Source organism: Gymnoscopelus braueri (assembly GCF_963280865.1).
Source record: "Gymnoscopelus braueri genome assembly, chromosome: 17".
Taxonomy (NCBI): domain Eukaryota; kingdom Metazoa; phylum Chordata; class Actinopteri; order Myctophiformes; family Myctophidae; genus Gymnoscopelus; species Gymnoscopelus braueri.
The window spans coordinates 30290339-30305585 of NC_137617.1; the positions used below are offsets into that span (position 1 = coordinate 30290339).

The window sequence follows — 15247 nt, forward strand, 5'->3', positions numbered from 1 at the left end:
TGTACAGCTACATACAATTGAGATGTATCACAGGCAATATAAAGTAGTAAGACAGATCTATTAATGTAACAATAAATACAAATCATTTTGGTTATGAATGGGTCAGTATGGAAAACTCAACTGTTTTCTTCAATTAATAATGAAAAGCTTTATTCCATAGCAAGCATTTTCTTTCTGCCTCTCTTCTGAATAAATGTATGAGATTAAAACCCGCACTTTACTGAAGTAAACATTAAGTGGTCAATAATATCGATCTTATAATATTCAGTTTGCCACTTTTATATGTTGTCAGACCTCACCTGTCCTTTAATACGGTTTTGCACTACAAACCCACTTATGATCGGTGTTACATCAAAGTGTGTGAACTATTAAATTCGGTGACACCAGAGGTCGCTGTTTAGCGATGAACGTTGGCTAATTTGTGAGTTTCTGTGTGCAGTACAGTACAGTGCAGAACAGTACCAGTCGTACGAAGTGTAGTAACTTTCAAACAGTGGTGGAAAAAGTACTCAATTTTTTTTACTTAAAAACTATTAATACTGAAATGTAGAAACACTCTTTTACAAGTAAAAGTCCGGTAATCAAAAGTACAAAAGTATTGGCATAAAAATATACTTAAAGTAACAAAAGTAAAAGCACCCATTATGTAGAATGTCCCGTTCCATGTATAAACGACAAATCTTTTGAAAATAGCAGAACTACAACCTCACAACGTGTTGCGATGTGAGCTTGTAACTAACGTTTTCAAATAATTGTAGGGGAGTAAAAGTACAATATTTGATTCTGAGATTTGGCGGAGTAGAAGTAAAAGTATTGAAAATTGGAAGTACTCCAGTAAAGTAAAAAAGAGACCTCAAAATTGTACGTAAGTACAGTACTTTAGTAAATGTACTTAGTTACTTTACACCACTGGTAACAAAATTCCGCGAGTCGCCAGTTTCGGTGTAACACGGTGAACCGCTCAAAACCTGCTCCAAACACAAGACATGGCCAGCCAGCAAATTACGCATGCGCACTGGTCGGCGCTTTAAAACAAGTCTTGAGGAGGGAACTAACATGAAGGCACTTCCAAGACCAGGTGGGCATCAAACAAACACATAGAATCGCAGCTGCATCGTGTACTTTGTAACAACGCTCCCCCGAGGGCCGTTCGGACGTGGTTGTTCATCAAAGCCGCAGACAGTCGCTCTATTCGTGCGTGTTTGACAGCAGCAGCACAAACTGGCTTAGCATTAGCATGCTAGCCAGTGTTGCCATGTTGGCGTTTTATAAGCGACTTTGGGCTTCTTTTTCTGTAAAGTTGCTTGTAAAAATTGGTAATCTGCGGGTTATTGCGGATTTTGGAGCTCGTTTCTACTTGCTTATTTAGGCTTTGCTTCCAATTTTTTATTTTATTTAAACCAGTGGTTCTCAAATATTTTCATGGAAATGTTTAGTGCCAGGGTCCCCCGGGGAGCATTTGTTAGAATGTTTAAACAAGTAAATATTCCACATTTTATTGCAAGAGTTTTTGAAAATAGCCGATCTACAAGCTAACAAAGTGCCGTGATGCGACGCGTTGTGGGATTGTAGCCGTGGTTTAAAGTGCTCATAAGTCTGGTCTTTTGGGCTTGTTTTCCTAGAGCCGGTTGCTTGTTTCTCTCGCGAAACCTGGCAACACCGATGCTAGCTAGCTGTTATTGTTTTTCATCATTTGGAGAGAGAGAAGCTAAAATGGAGGCACATCGCTGCTCTGGTGCCAGTGTGTGTCCTACGCAGCCACTCCCGAGTCCCCGTTGAGATCTTCATCTGCATTATAAACGTCTGTTGGAAGTGCTATCGTTGTTACAAAACACGCATTGCTAGTTTAGCTCTAGTTAGCATCGGTGTGTTTGTTGTTCTCGTGCCGTAATGCGGCGTTAGCTTAGCTTGCCTTTCAAATCCGGCAAATTTAGAAGAGAGGATGTGCCGGGAACAATAATATAACTAACGTTAGTATAACGTTTCATTCTGCGTTTGAACCGCTTGTCAGTGGTGTTTGTACTTAATGCAAAGTTATCGGCGAGGAGGGACGGGCGTGTTTTGCGTTTTCTGGCCAGCTTAACGTACGTTCGTTTTGTTTTGCAGGGTAAAAGCGGGCAACTTGGCCGAGTTTCGCCGCCCGATCGAGACGTTGCAGAATGAAAAGTCGCTGCTGTGTTCGCCATGACTCTGAGATCAACGCTGTATGCGAGCACGGGATTCAAGCTAGACCCTGACGCCATCGATTTGGAGAAGACCCACGTCGGCGCCGCCACGGTGAGTCCCGTAACCATCAAGAGGGAATCCTGCGACTTTGTCCTAGATGTTCCAGGCGTGCTGGGGGGCGAGATCCCTGGCAAGTCAAAGGACTTCTTAGACCAGAACTACACAACGAGCAAAGTTGCCCGCACTGCCACGGTTGCAGAAGCACTTCAGGGGGACAATAAAACTGTGGGGATATTGTCCCCTGCCAGACAAATGGGGGGTGAGGGAACCCCGGTGAAAGGTAAACCCCTCTCAATTGACAATATGGATAACCCTCAGATGGCTTTGAACAATAACCCCAAGGATGCTGGTGCTGATGAGAGTGCGAAGGGTGGTGGCCCAGGGGTCCTCGGTAGCGCGTCCATCGAGGTCAGCTCGGAGGGCAAGTGGAGGAACATCAAGAAGACGCCTGCCAATCCCCACACTCAAGCCAACTGCCTTCGGCAGATTCTCCTCCTTCAACTGGACCTCATTGAGCAACAGCAGCAGCAGCTGCAGTCGAAGGACAAGGAGATAGATGAGCTGAAAGCGGAGAAGGAGACGGTAAAGTTTTAGAAAAAAGTTATTTTCTTTTTTTAGAGGTTGAAGGAAAGTGTTATGTTTACTGATTAGGTGTAGTAATGCTGCAGTGTTTGCAAGCTAATTTACATTGGACATGAGTGTGTGCTATCATGTAGTTGTCAACTGGGTACTAAATTGTCAAGTTTGTATCCTCTTGGTTTGCAGCTACTTGCACGTATTGAGCGCATGGAGCGCCGCCTGCAGCTCACAAGGAAAGACCCGAGAGACAAGCGTCTTTTTCAGCCTCTGGAGCCATGGACCCCAGATAAAGAGGACATATGGGATCTGGAGGTGGTAGGGGCGACTCCACAACCGAACTCATCCATGCCGCTTCCTTTCAGTCGGGGTGGCAAAGGTCAAAAAAGGTAAATAAACAATTGAAGGCACAGTGCTGAGCATTACCTAAATGTTTTTCTATAGGGACTGAACCTCCAGTGCTAAAAGCCACACAGGCAAGGTCCTACATACACAGTGATTCACTGACCAGAAAGTTTAAAAATTGTGGGAACCGTTTCCTATTTATTTTGTTTTTTAATTCTTTAAAATTTAACATTCAGTATTGCATTTCTTGCCATGAGCCATGTCTGCCAAAAACAATTTCAGTTTACAAATCAAATATTCTGTTGCAGGAAATCTTGCTTTGGCGACTCAAAAGGCCAGAAAGCACGAGGCAAGGGTTCAAAGTTCAGCCCCCAGAAGCCTCCCGACGTTCGACCTGGGTCTCCGTACCAAAGGGAGCTTCGTAGTAAGGAGACTCCAGAGAAGACGGGGCTCGGGAGGTCAGAAAAGGACCTTTTTCACACATGTAAAGAGGAGCCCGAGGAGTTCAGTTGCCAGATGGAAGAGTTGCCCTTCATGTCTACCACAGAGATGTACCTGTGCTGCTGGCATCAACCTCCCTTGTCCCCTCTGCGTGAGACTTCCCCTAAAAAGGAGGAAGATGTGGCTAGTGAGGCATCTTGTCATCTGTGCAAATCTTTATTAATTTCTTAAATACTAACGATTGTTGATTTCTGTTTAATGATAGTGGTTTCCACTTTTCCTCCACTTCTTGGCTGCTTTGTAGTTCCTTCCTGGAGGGAAAACTGTATAGAGCCCTTGGATGGGGAGTCATCCAGTAGCATCCCAGAGGTGAGACACATAAATGTCAACCTTACAGTTATTTCATTTCATTGGATAGTTATTCCAAAGCAGTTGAGAGCTCACATGACTCTACCCCGCTTATGGATTATGCGCATGTGTTCTTGTGTCTCTCCATCAAGGCACTGGAAGACGGTGTGTTCCTTAAGCGGCACTTAAAGCTAGAGTTGGATGAGAAGAGGAGAAAAAGGTGTGAATTCATTTATTTCTTCAAAACTTAAAAAAATTGTATTCCATTATGCCTCATTTTGTTTGACTTGTACAACAGAAAGTTTTTTTTTGGGGGGGGGGGGGTTCTGGAAGAATTTCCATCATTTATATTGGGGAGAGCTTGTTATTTTTCGAAACTTACATTTGTATTGTAATGGATTGTTCAGGAATTGGCTTAGGAATTAAATGCAAACTAGGCTATGTTGAATCCTTAATGACTAATGAATGTTCATAATTCTTGCCAAAATCCATAACATATTTGGGAATAGTGTCACTTTAAAAACAAAAAAGAGGCTTTATTATCAATTATAAAATACTTTTAATTATGGCCACCGGTCACATCATGTTAACATGTTTAAGCATAGGCCTCCATCAAACATCGCAATGCAATTAAGGCCCGGTTATATTTCCCCAATCCGTGTAGTTGCAAGGGTGTGTGGGGACAGCGATCATGGTTGTAATTATACACACGCGTTTGAGAGCAACACGGGCTGCACTCAATTACAAGGCATAGTCTAATGAGAAGAGGTCAACTGTCCTAGTTTTACTCTTGCTTCAATTATTTCTGTGCATTCCTGTTATTTGCTGAAGACCTCAGATTCAAAATAAATTCCTTCAGCAAACCTTTGAGAATACTTTTTTTATTCAGATTTTTATTCTGTTTGTATACCTTAAGAAACCTGTCACCGAACATTGCTTCAATTTCAAGTCCTTTATTGTCACATAAGACAGTGAGTGGGTAGCGACGGATCTAGTGTCAATCTAAACTTTTTAGCACAAATGCAGTCAGTGTACTTGTGGCGCATACAGTATCTGCAGCCACAAAATCTGCGCTGCACGTGGATGTCCCCGCAGATATGAGTGATATGATGAGGCAACTCGGCATGTATATTTTGACCTTAAATAACCATTACAACAAGACAAATGTAAGAGTGACTTTACAAACTAAATCAATAGGACAACCTCAGACTGAATTAGAAAAGGAGGCGCTTTACATTTTATTTAAAATGGTCAAGAGACTATCCCAGAACCTGGGGGGGCAGCAACAGAAAAAGGCTGGTCACCTTGCTTTTGAGGTGTGATTGGGAGCTGAGGAGTATTTGTAAGGGTGACCTATCTGGGGGCTTAACATGGAATTAGCACATCAGTGGTGTGTTGTGGAGCCAATTTACATTACAGGAGTGATTTGCATAAAATAATCATCATTAAGGTAGACCTTTTATTAAGCCTGCAGGAGAAATTCAGTCCCAGCTTCACCCAGGTGATGGCTGCTCTGATGGCATAGTGGTTGGGATGACCTTAATACCAGACGGACTCTCTACCCAAGGCTGTCTGATCAAGAGAGATATCTAGTCAATGGCTTAGTTTACAGTTACTTTGTAAATAGTTTGTGCCATTTTTAAGAAACCACAACATCAGCAAGTAAATAATAATTGATACTTTGGAAATTAGATCTATTTGGGACCCGAGTATTAATGTCCACAGGTCAAAACTCTGTGACGCAGAAGAAGCAGATGGCTTCTCTGCACTATTAAACCTACCTTGATGTTTGTTTTTATTCCACTGCTTCCTGCCCCATTTGTAATTACTTTTGTTAATTTATGTTTGCAGATGGGACATCCAGCGAATCAGAGAGCAGCGCATGTTTGCGCGTTTACAACAGCGCATGAACAAGAAGAAAGTTGTCCAGGAGGTTGAGCCAGAGATATCGTCCTTCTATCCCGATTGTGAAGATGGTAAATTTGCTTTCTTTAACATCCCAGTGGCAGTGTAATGAATTACACATGATATATATATATATATATATATATATATATATATATATATATATACACACACGTATATTATATACATTTATTTATTTTCAAATGTGCTGATGTTTTTATTTTTACTTGATCATTCTTTTCGTTTTGCCCAGTTGAATCCATAGTCATCACCCCCTTCCTGCCTGTGGTTGCGTTTGGCAGGCCACTACCAAAACTCACTCAACAGTAAGTCTTAACACACACACACACGAGATACACATATATATATATATAAATTCAGAATTTAAGGAAGTGTATTACAATAAAAATTTTAACTAGTAAAATGAGATGTGGAGGTTGGGTAAAAGAAAAAAACAAATATAGGTAGGCTGATGGCATTGGGGTGAGCACTATTGTGCCTCAGTGTGGACTTTGAAATGGAATCAAAAGATTATGCACTCTAACTCAAATGAGATGGAAAAGTACCCACAGCTGAGCCTAAAAAGTAATGAACAGTTTTTTTAACCACATCCTGACAGTGAGGGATTACGTTAGCGGAACAAAAAATAGGTTGATTAAGTTAGCAAATGCAAGGACTATTGATATAGAAATGGTAGACTTGAATTGCAAAGAGACAAATAAGAATGTCAAAAGTGTCCTCTGGAGTCTATATAAATGAAATGTTCTCAAATTGTCTCTTCAGGAACTTCGACTTGCCATGGCTCGATGATCGAAGCCGCTGTCGCATTGAGGTGCCCAAAAAACACACGCCTCACCGGACCTGTCGAAAGTGAACTGTGTGTCATTAACATAATGGAAGTTCCACACCCTACTCAGATTTCTTATGCTTCCTTGTCTTTGGGCAAAAAGACTGTCAGTGGTTGCTGCATATAGGAAGTGTGCTGATTGTTTTCTGTCTGTGGACGAATAAATGGCTGTCTTAAGTCTCAAACTATCACCACAGACCAACTGTTCTCCAATGGAGTGGTACAGAAAGATAGGGTGTGGCAGATCGCCGCAACTTCAGTTCACTTTGGTAATTTTGTCCCTATTGTTACCTTTTGGAGAGTAACGCCTTGTTGCAACAAGATTACAGTCCCCTTGTTAATCGCAGTTTGTTCTGAAAAAAAATCTAAAATCATTATGCATGTCTTCATTTTCAAATACTTTGGTAATTGCTTTGCCATCCCAAATTGATTTATTACTTCAACGCGAGTAGTGCTATTGATTTGTATTGTTACATTTTACATAGTCGCTGACTGCCCGGAGAAGTTGGGGACTCTAATCTTGACAATTTATTAAATAGAAAAAAGTTCTATTGCCATTTGACTGAAAATCAGAGCTCAGAAGTGTACAGTATGAGCAATGTGGCTGCCCGTTGCTGGATTCTCCTTTGCCTCCCACATCCCCTCTGCCTAGATGAAAAATCTTCTGAATTTGACTGTCATGCTTGTCTGTGTATTGATCATGTTATTATTTGTACTTACAAGTTTCATACCAACATGTGCACTGCAGTGTGGGTATCAAGTGTCAGATCCACACTGCATGATGTTATAAAATTGCATCTCTTGATCCAAAAGGAGGTGACGGAAGTACTAGGCACCACAACCTATATTGGGAAAAGTTCTCATGCTGAATTGTCCATGCTTTGCTTGGAAAAAAAGGCTGAATTTAATCATTGTCAGCATACCAGAGAGGAGGCTAAATTGACATGAAACCCATGTTCATTTCTGTTTTTGTTTGCATTGGTTTGGGGTTTTTATATGTTGCATGGTCTCTTCTGAGCTGACAAATCTGTTCCAAAAAGATCGCAGCATGGCATACCTCTGGAGTATCTTCTCTGTTGATTGTATTTCAGAGAAGATGGAAAAAGTTTTTGAAAGCATGACTTTTGGCCGCTTAGTCCAGTGAAAACTCCTGTGTTCTACTTGAACAGCCTTATCTTAAGGTGATCCAAGAATAACAAAGTGATCTTTTGTTTGTTCTGGATTTTCTTTTTCTAATCTATACAATATGCTTACATGCAGTAAATATTAGCCTACGTATGTGTAATGATTGGTCTTGAAGGATGCATAGCCACCATTCAAGGCAACCAGTTTAGAACATAAATGTTCTTTCTAGCTGTAGTTATAGCTCTGTTGACCAGTACACACTTGAACATGCTGCCAGTTATTGTTCTCTGAATTTCTATGTTTCAATGTACAATCGTACAGTTTAGTTTGGCAATATTTTTGCTTGTTCACTGCACTTGCTTAACATTTACTGCAACCAATGAGCATATGTGTAGGTGGATCTCAGAAATACAAAACTGGTCTTCTGTACATAGCTTTCAGAAACAAATGTACATAAGGAAAACATGTCTGTTATTTTTTTATTATTTAATGTTCCAAGTGTTCAGTACATTCAAAATTGTTTCCTGAAAAATGATTGTATGTTGACAAAATAATTGACCGTTTTGAAAGTTCTGATATTTTTTTTTGAATAAAATTAACGTCTATACTACTGTCTTGGATATTGGTCAGTCGAATCATAGGATTGATAAATGAATGATAGCATTCAACAGACATTGGGGAACTCAAGTGAAGTGACTAATTACAGCTTGAGGCAAATGACAGCCCAAATGCAATAAATGATTAATGCACAACAGGTCAGTTAATTGACTCATCCCAGATGTGCAGCTTTATGAACATGGAGCCAGGTTTGCTTTCTTCTGATTAATCAGACTTGAATGTCAAATGTGAAAAAAAGTTTTATTGAATAAAGAAAACAAACAGGACAATTTCTCAAAAATATAAACGCCCTTCATCAGTTTAAGAATCATGTCAAAAATGCCACCAATAAAGGGCTATTACATACCAGGCACCATGTGGTTAGTGCCCCCTCTATGTTGCCACTGGTGGAAAATTAGCAAATTGGGGCATACTCTCATCCCATTGTCATATTTTTGTTAAATCCACTGTCCTATTAGTAATTTCACACAAAACGATAAAAGGATGCTCCAGTAATCAACTGACACTGCCTTTAGCACCACCCTGTCAACTACCGTTATCCTCAATAAGTAACGCATACTCAAAGTAACGCACAAGCTTGAAAATATTAACGGGACATATACTGATACTAAACCACAACCTTGTTCCATGTCTTACCTGATGATGTGGATGCCCAGGCACACAAACACTAAGCCCATGTACAAATGTGTTGATATCTGCATATGTCAAACAAAATATACACACATATATATATACTGTATATCTCACCTACTTTCATTTATCCTTTCTTCTGGTTCTTTAAAACATTTTGTAATTAGTGTTACTTTGAATAGTGAAACTAGCATGCCTGGGTGGGGTGGGGGGGGGGGGTAATATGTACACTTGACAGTGTAATACATTTTTCACCTTTTGAAAGGGGCGTTTCATTTGGCAATGTCAAAAATTAGGTGAAAATTCGGTACGCCTACGCATGACAATGACTCATGTAGGTTTGATAAAACATATACTGCACGTTTATGATCAAAATATCTCAAACACAAAAAAGCCATACACCGTTATAAGAGACCTTTCATTGAAACCCCTCTGGTCTTCATTCACCTTTCCCTTCCCAAAGAAATCTAGATACAGAAATCAGAATATGTTTGTATCTGTATTGACACCACAGCCAAAGTGCGCTTGTCTGCCAAATGTTTTTGGCATTCAATCTCTCCTGAGATTGTTCAGTCGCTCCTCCAAGTCAGCATCAGCATCTGCTAGGGCAGCTTGGGGCTCAGCCTTCTTTCCTCCTGCCACTGATAGGCTTCCTCCAGTGGCTGGCAGGTCTAAATAAACACCATAGTAATTCAAAGATGTGAACACATACATTTCTTTAATACATGTGTTATATTGGACCGAGGATGAGAGCATGCACATAATATTGATAAATGTTCTGTAATCTCTTTGCGGGTGCAATAATACATTTTACTTACTTGATAGCTCATCTGACAGATTGAGACCCAGTTCATCCAGCACTTGGGACACGATGGCATCGCTGCATAAGACACAAGGACAGACTTAAGAAGAAAATAAAACCAAGCTTTGCACAGGCTTGACTCTTTAATATCGAATAAATAGTCTGTATGAGAATGTAATGTTTATCTTATTTCTGTCTCCTACTGTACCTCTCATCCTCATCATCCTCATCACCCATAGCATCATCTATTGCGTCATTCATCATCTCCTCCTTCATGTCCATTATTTCACTCTGTCGTTCAAACTCCATCATTATCTTCTGAATCTGAGGCATCTTGAGCTGTTGAAACAAATGCAGGATTAACACAGACTCTCACCTAATGATCAATCAATAAAATATGCTTAGCAGCAACAAGTGAATCTTATTTTGTTACACGTCTCAAAGGTTTTGTCCTGTACTATTTGTTTGTCATACAAAAAGTCCTACCACTGAATTTCAGTAATTATGAATACCACAAATAGCTCACCTGTCTGTTCATGGTGGACATGGCTTTGGTGACACCTTTCATTGCCTGTGCCATGCTGTTGTTGGACTTTAGCGTCTGAATCTTGAGACTGACAGCCTGGATATTTGCTCTCATCATGATAAACTTCTTGACGTAGCGCCTTGTGCGAACCAAGTCCTTGGCCATGATCTTGACTGCATCCTGCAATGATTATAAATAATATGCAAGACTGTTAGGCATTACAAAGATTGGAAACTAAGTGTGCTCCTCTGGCTACAGCAACATATATTTTTGTAACATAGCCCAGGTCATTTTATGGATGGGTGGTTGCTGAAAACTGACTAGTATGTAGCTAGTGTTAATATCCCTCCCTGTATTTCTATGATTAATGACATAATGTGATAAATGAAATAATTTTCCATTGTATGAACATATTTTTCTGTTCTTTTTCTCCACTTCTCCGCTCACCATCTGTCCCTGTTTAGCCATTTTCTTTATGTCAGCAATGATTTTCTTCTCCTGCTGCTCCAGTCTCTGTCGTTCCCTGTCCAGATCTCTCATGGCCCGGTTGAGAGCCCGCTGGTTCTGCCTCAGCATCTCCTCTGGGGTCTTCCTCTTCCCAAACAGGAAATCCATCTTCAGAAACAAACAAGCCAATAATGATGAGTGATAATAATGACAATGTACTGCTTGAAACATCAGTGTTTCTTTGTATCATTGTATTTTAGTACAATCGTTTTTGTTCTGCAAGACCAACAAAACTTTGTATTTGGACCTGAAATGTCTGCCCAGCAGACGTTTCAAAGAGATTGAAACTTTAGCTCTGGGTGGGGAGGACTCCCGTGGAGAGTTATGACTCAGTTATTATACTATACCACCATCTTAATATTTCATGTCCAACAATAAGTTACAGTATAACCTTAACCTTGCCAATAAAGACGACTGTTTATGTTTTTTTAGCCTGTTCGTGCTGTGCAACTAGCCCTGTTTTAATATTTTAATATTTGGGCGTAGCAGAGAAGAGCTTGTTTTCTAGGTCTTAAATATCTGTCAACATTCCCTGGGCTATTACCCTGCTAGCTAAAATTAGCTGCCTAAAAGGGACATTTGGTTGTGGTTCGAGTCTCACCTTGTAAGGAGTGTATGGTGATGTGACGGTAGTAGAACGGGTGTTTAGTCTTTTTAAGATGTCCTGGCTGCTTTTTACTCGACTATTTAGAACGACTTATTTGTTTTCTTTCACACACTTCCGGGTGTGAGCTTCACTTCCGGGATGTGACCAGTGTTGCCAGATGTTGTGAGAGAAACAAGCAACCAGACCTATGAAAACAAAACCAAAAGAAGCGAGCCCTTTGCCCTTTAAACATAATACATGCTATTTGAAAATAACCAATCTACAAGCATGCAACGCGTTGTGAGTTTAAAGATCTGCTTTTGTTTTTTTTACTCTTGAAGAAAGAAAAAAAAAACATCTTGTATGTTCCCTGGCATAAAATATTTTCAGCGATTTGAAAATGTTTTAGAAACACTGGTTTAAACAACATTAGGAAGCCCAAATAAGTAAATACACTTAAGAAACAAGCCCATAAAAAACGCAACCCGCAACCACCAATATTTACAAGCAACTTACCAGAAAAACAAGCCCAAAGTTGCTTATAATAAGCCGACATGGCAATACTGGATGTGACGTCGGTCGGTGGTGTCACACTTTCCAATTGTCTTCGCGGTGCAACCAAGTAATGGGCTTTCCACATGGTTGAGTGTCGACGGATCATCTGTTTGTCAGCGGTTGCAATGGGTGTTTTGTTGACAGTGACATGACCCAGTTGAATCCATTTCAAGCTAATTACTTTTCAGGGCTTTTTTTTGTCAATACAGAATACTGGACCGGAATAACATCTACGCGGACCTTTTGTGCTACACGTTGATATAATCCGTCTCCCCTGGATATATAATAAGATTCGCTGGATAGTTTTCTTTCGCCGATTATCAGTATGGGAACGTGCCTTGCCTATAAGTACATGTCCCTGTTTATTTGCTCCAGGACTTTAGTGAAACCCGTGCAAAACGAATGGTCTCAGTTTGCATCCTACCACTGCGCAAGTGTTCTCCTGCGCCCAAAAGACAGCACTAGAGGTGAACCTGTGACGAGGAGGCGGCGGACTGATTCAAGAAACTTTGATATGAAACAAAGCAGGCCTTCTGCATCTGATGGACGGGAGGGCCACGGCCATGGGTGGTCTGGTGCGTCCAGGAGGGACCACCCTGGGGCTTCGGGTGTAGGAACAGCCTGGAAGGGAGAGATCCCAGCACTGTGGGAGCTGACTCAGCCGAGGGCACAAGGAGTGTCATCTGAGCTCAGGAAACTCAGTCTTGAGGATTGCACTGACAAAAGTGAGAGGCCAGTCACACAGAGGGTAACAAAGGACCCCAAGGAGGAGAGGAACTATGAGATGGTCTTTGGTGTGTCCCCGTGTCTTTTGGCTCTCACTCAGGGCAGAAGGAAAGCATATAAACTGTTTGTTAAGGCGGGCGAGGCCTCTCACAGGTCTTCTGTGGTGCAGGTTTGTGAAGAGGCTCTCAGGCGGGGAGTGCAGATTCAGCGGGTCAGTAAGAAGGATCTGGACAAGATATCCCCTGGACGTGTACATCAGGGGCTGTGCCTGCAGGCCAGCCCTCTGACTTATGTCAAAGAGGAGATGGCCTTTGTGCCTTCCAAGAATAAAAACACACCACTATGGCTCGTGCTCGCTGGAATTCAAGACCCAATGAATCTTGGTGCTGTTCTGCGCTCTGCCTATTTCCTTGGAGTAGATGGCGTCGCTAGCTGTCTTCAAAATAGCTGTCCACTGACACCAGTAGTCAGCAAGGCCAGCTCAGGTGCAATGGAGGTCATGGACGTACATGGCTATAAAAACCTTGAAGGTATGCTAAAGCTGAAGGCAGCAGAGGGTTGGCAGGTAGTTGGCACTGTGGGAGCTGAGGTGGAGGAGCCACAGATTCCTGTGATACTGTGTTCAGATTTTAGAATGACCAAACCTACATTGTTGGTGATGGGGGGTGAAGGGGAAGGCTTGTCCCCAGAGCTGCTCTGTCACTGTGACACACTGGTCACCATCCCAGCTCATAGAGGTTTGCACCCTGGCATAGAGTCTCTGAATGTCTCGGTAGCTACAGGCATTCTGCTGCACACTCTGCTGTCATCCAGGACAGCTGGCACCTGATGGTCAGCATGGCAAAGAGGGGTTGATCGTTTTGTCAGTACTGTGTTATGTGACAAAATGACACATGTATTAGTCTCGTAGTTTTATGAAGCTCTTCATCTTCATCAACATGGACACAAGTCATTGAAGTTGTTTGCTTGTAGCATGTTAATGTACAATAAACATCAATAAGGTTGCATTCCTGTATTTGATTATATACACAACCTTTAGCTACTTTAGTTTCATAAGGATATAAAATGTATATGCTTTTTATTGCAATCATATTTTCTAAATAATTTTGTTATTCAACAGGAAACAACTGCAGATGTGATGTGACTGAGAATAAAGTACTTTATGTCATGACCTTGCATAATTTCACATTTTCTTCTGGAACTGCTATTTGGACTTTTACAAAGTTCTGTTTTTATCTCTCACCATATACACATTATGTGCACATACTAGCTCGGTGGCTTTGTGGGCCGGCCTGACACTGGGAGGTCGAGGTTCAATCCCCGGCAGAGTCATACCAATGATGAAAATGATACGATACCCAATGCCACCCTGCTTGGCAGTCAGCATCAATGGTTGGATTAGGGGTATGTCCCTTTGACATACTAGTGTCATGTCCAGGGGGTGTATTTGTACATCAAGCTGCCTCACACTAAGGAAACATGAGGCCATGGGCCACATGACTCTGGAACCCTTCAAGTGCAAGTAGTATACCCCCTGGACGTAACTCTAGGGACTTAAACACCAATCCAACCCTTGATGCTGAGTGCCAAGCAGGGTGGCATTGGGTACAATTTTTATAGTCTTGGCTGCCGGCTGGGGATTAAACCCTGTCCTCCTGGTATCAGGGCAGACACTCTTAACCACAAGACCACTCATCTGTTTTTTCTTTGTCTTTATAAGTTCTGCATATTTTTGTACTCTGTATTTTCATTCACTATTCAAAATGTAGCTGCAATTCATAGGAAGCTTGCACAAAATAATTTCACCCACTCCTTTATACCTGCTGCAAATGTGTGACGTGACAATGAACTTAAGTTCATTAAGTGTTGATATTTCTTACCATTGGTTTCAAACAGGCTGTGTTCAACAGCCACAATAAAACAAAATACCAGCACACTGCCAACTTGCACGGTACAAGAAAGCATTATAATGAAGCAACGTTTCAGTCGTATGGACCTTCCTCAGGCTGTGTTGAAAGCAGGGGTCATCAATATGTCCATACATAGACAAATGTGTCAGTGGCAATACTTGTCTATGTCTGTGGCAAATTTTAGATTTTCGTTTTTTACGCATCATTAAAATGTTCTTAATTTGTTCATTATAAGACCCAATTACTAAATGACAGTCTCCAGGTTTTCTTCAGAATATATATGACACTGATTTCATTAATGCAGAAATACTTCTAATACTTCTTAAAAAAAACGTTTTATTTTCAAGGACCCTCGTAACTCTTGAGAGTGTACAAATGGAACTTGTACACCCTCAGAGTTACAGACCTGTAAGGGTCCAATTGGAAGCCCCTTCAAGGAACCCTGAAGGTCCCTCGACCCACTTTGAGAACCACTGCACTGTGCATTTAGGACTAGCTTTGTATGCGTTTCTGGAATGCTCACTTTGTATGTCAGTGGCAAAATTCAAATTTGTATGAAAATGTCCATCACAAG

General features: G+C 41.2%; 3 protein-coding genes across 6 annotated transcripts; 2 read left to right on the forward strand and 1 right to left on the reverse strand.

Moving 5' to 3' along the window:
* The first annotated feature begins 1696 nt into the window (after positions 1 to 1696).
* msl1b (MSL complex subunit 1b) lies at positions 1697 to 8420 on the forward strand. Of its 2 annotated transcripts, none has more exons than XM_080455468.1 (9): positions 1697 to 1801; positions 2107 to 2808; positions 2992 to 3191; positions 3456 to 3775; positions 3854 to 3957; positions 4089 to 4156; positions 5788 to 5912; positions 6095 to 6167; positions 6625 to 8420. In XM_080455468.1, the coding sequence occupies exons 2-9, from the start codon at positions 2185 to 2187 to the stop codon at positions 6713 to 6715; spliced, it is 1605 nt and encodes a 534-aa protein (XP_080311594.1). In that variant the 5' UTR covers positions 1697 to 1801; positions 2107 to 2184; the 3' UTR covers positions 6716 to 8420. The 2 variants fall into 2 exon arrangements, with proteins under 2 accessions (XP_080311594.1, XP_080311595.1); XM_080455469.1 differs by having other exon boundaries at positions 3893 to 3957.
* A 232-nt stretch (positions 8421 to 8652) lies between these two features.
* Positions 8653 to 11657, reverse strand: chmp2a (charged multivesicular body protein 2A). Of its 3 annotated transcripts, none has more exons than XR_013934869.1 (7): positions 11498 to 11657; positions 10837 to 11004; positions 10390 to 10569; positions 10072 to 10202; positions 9880 to 9941; positions 9155 to 9732; positions 8653 to 8936 (listed from the first exon to the last, which is right to left on the reverse strand). XR_013934869.1 is itself a non-coding variant. In XM_080455477.1 (6 exons), exons 2-6 carry the CDS (start codon positions 11002 to 11004, stop codon positions 9611 to 9613), a joined length of 663 nt encoding a protein of 220 aa, XP_080311603.1. In that variant the 5' UTR covers positions 11498 to 11657; the 3' UTR covers positions 8653 to 9610. The 3 variants fall into 3 exon arrangements, 1 of the variants encoding a protein (XP_080311603.1); XR_013934870.1 differs by having other exon boundaries at positions 8653 to 8917; positions 9142 to 9732; XM_080455477.1 differs by having other exon boundaries at positions 8653 to 9732.
* A 433-nt stretch (positions 11658 to 12090) lies between these two features.
* Positions 12091 to 13906, forward strand: mrm1 (mitochondrial rRNA methyltransferase 1 homolog). Its single transcript, XM_080455471.1, has one exon. The coding sequence runs from the start codon at positions 12363 to 12365 to the stop codon at positions 13590 to 13592; it is 1230 nt and encodes a 409-aa protein (XP_080311597.1). The 5' UTR covers positions 12091 to 12362; the 3' UTR covers positions 13593 to 13906.
* The last annotated feature ends 1341 nt before the right edge of the window (positions 13907 to 15247 follow it).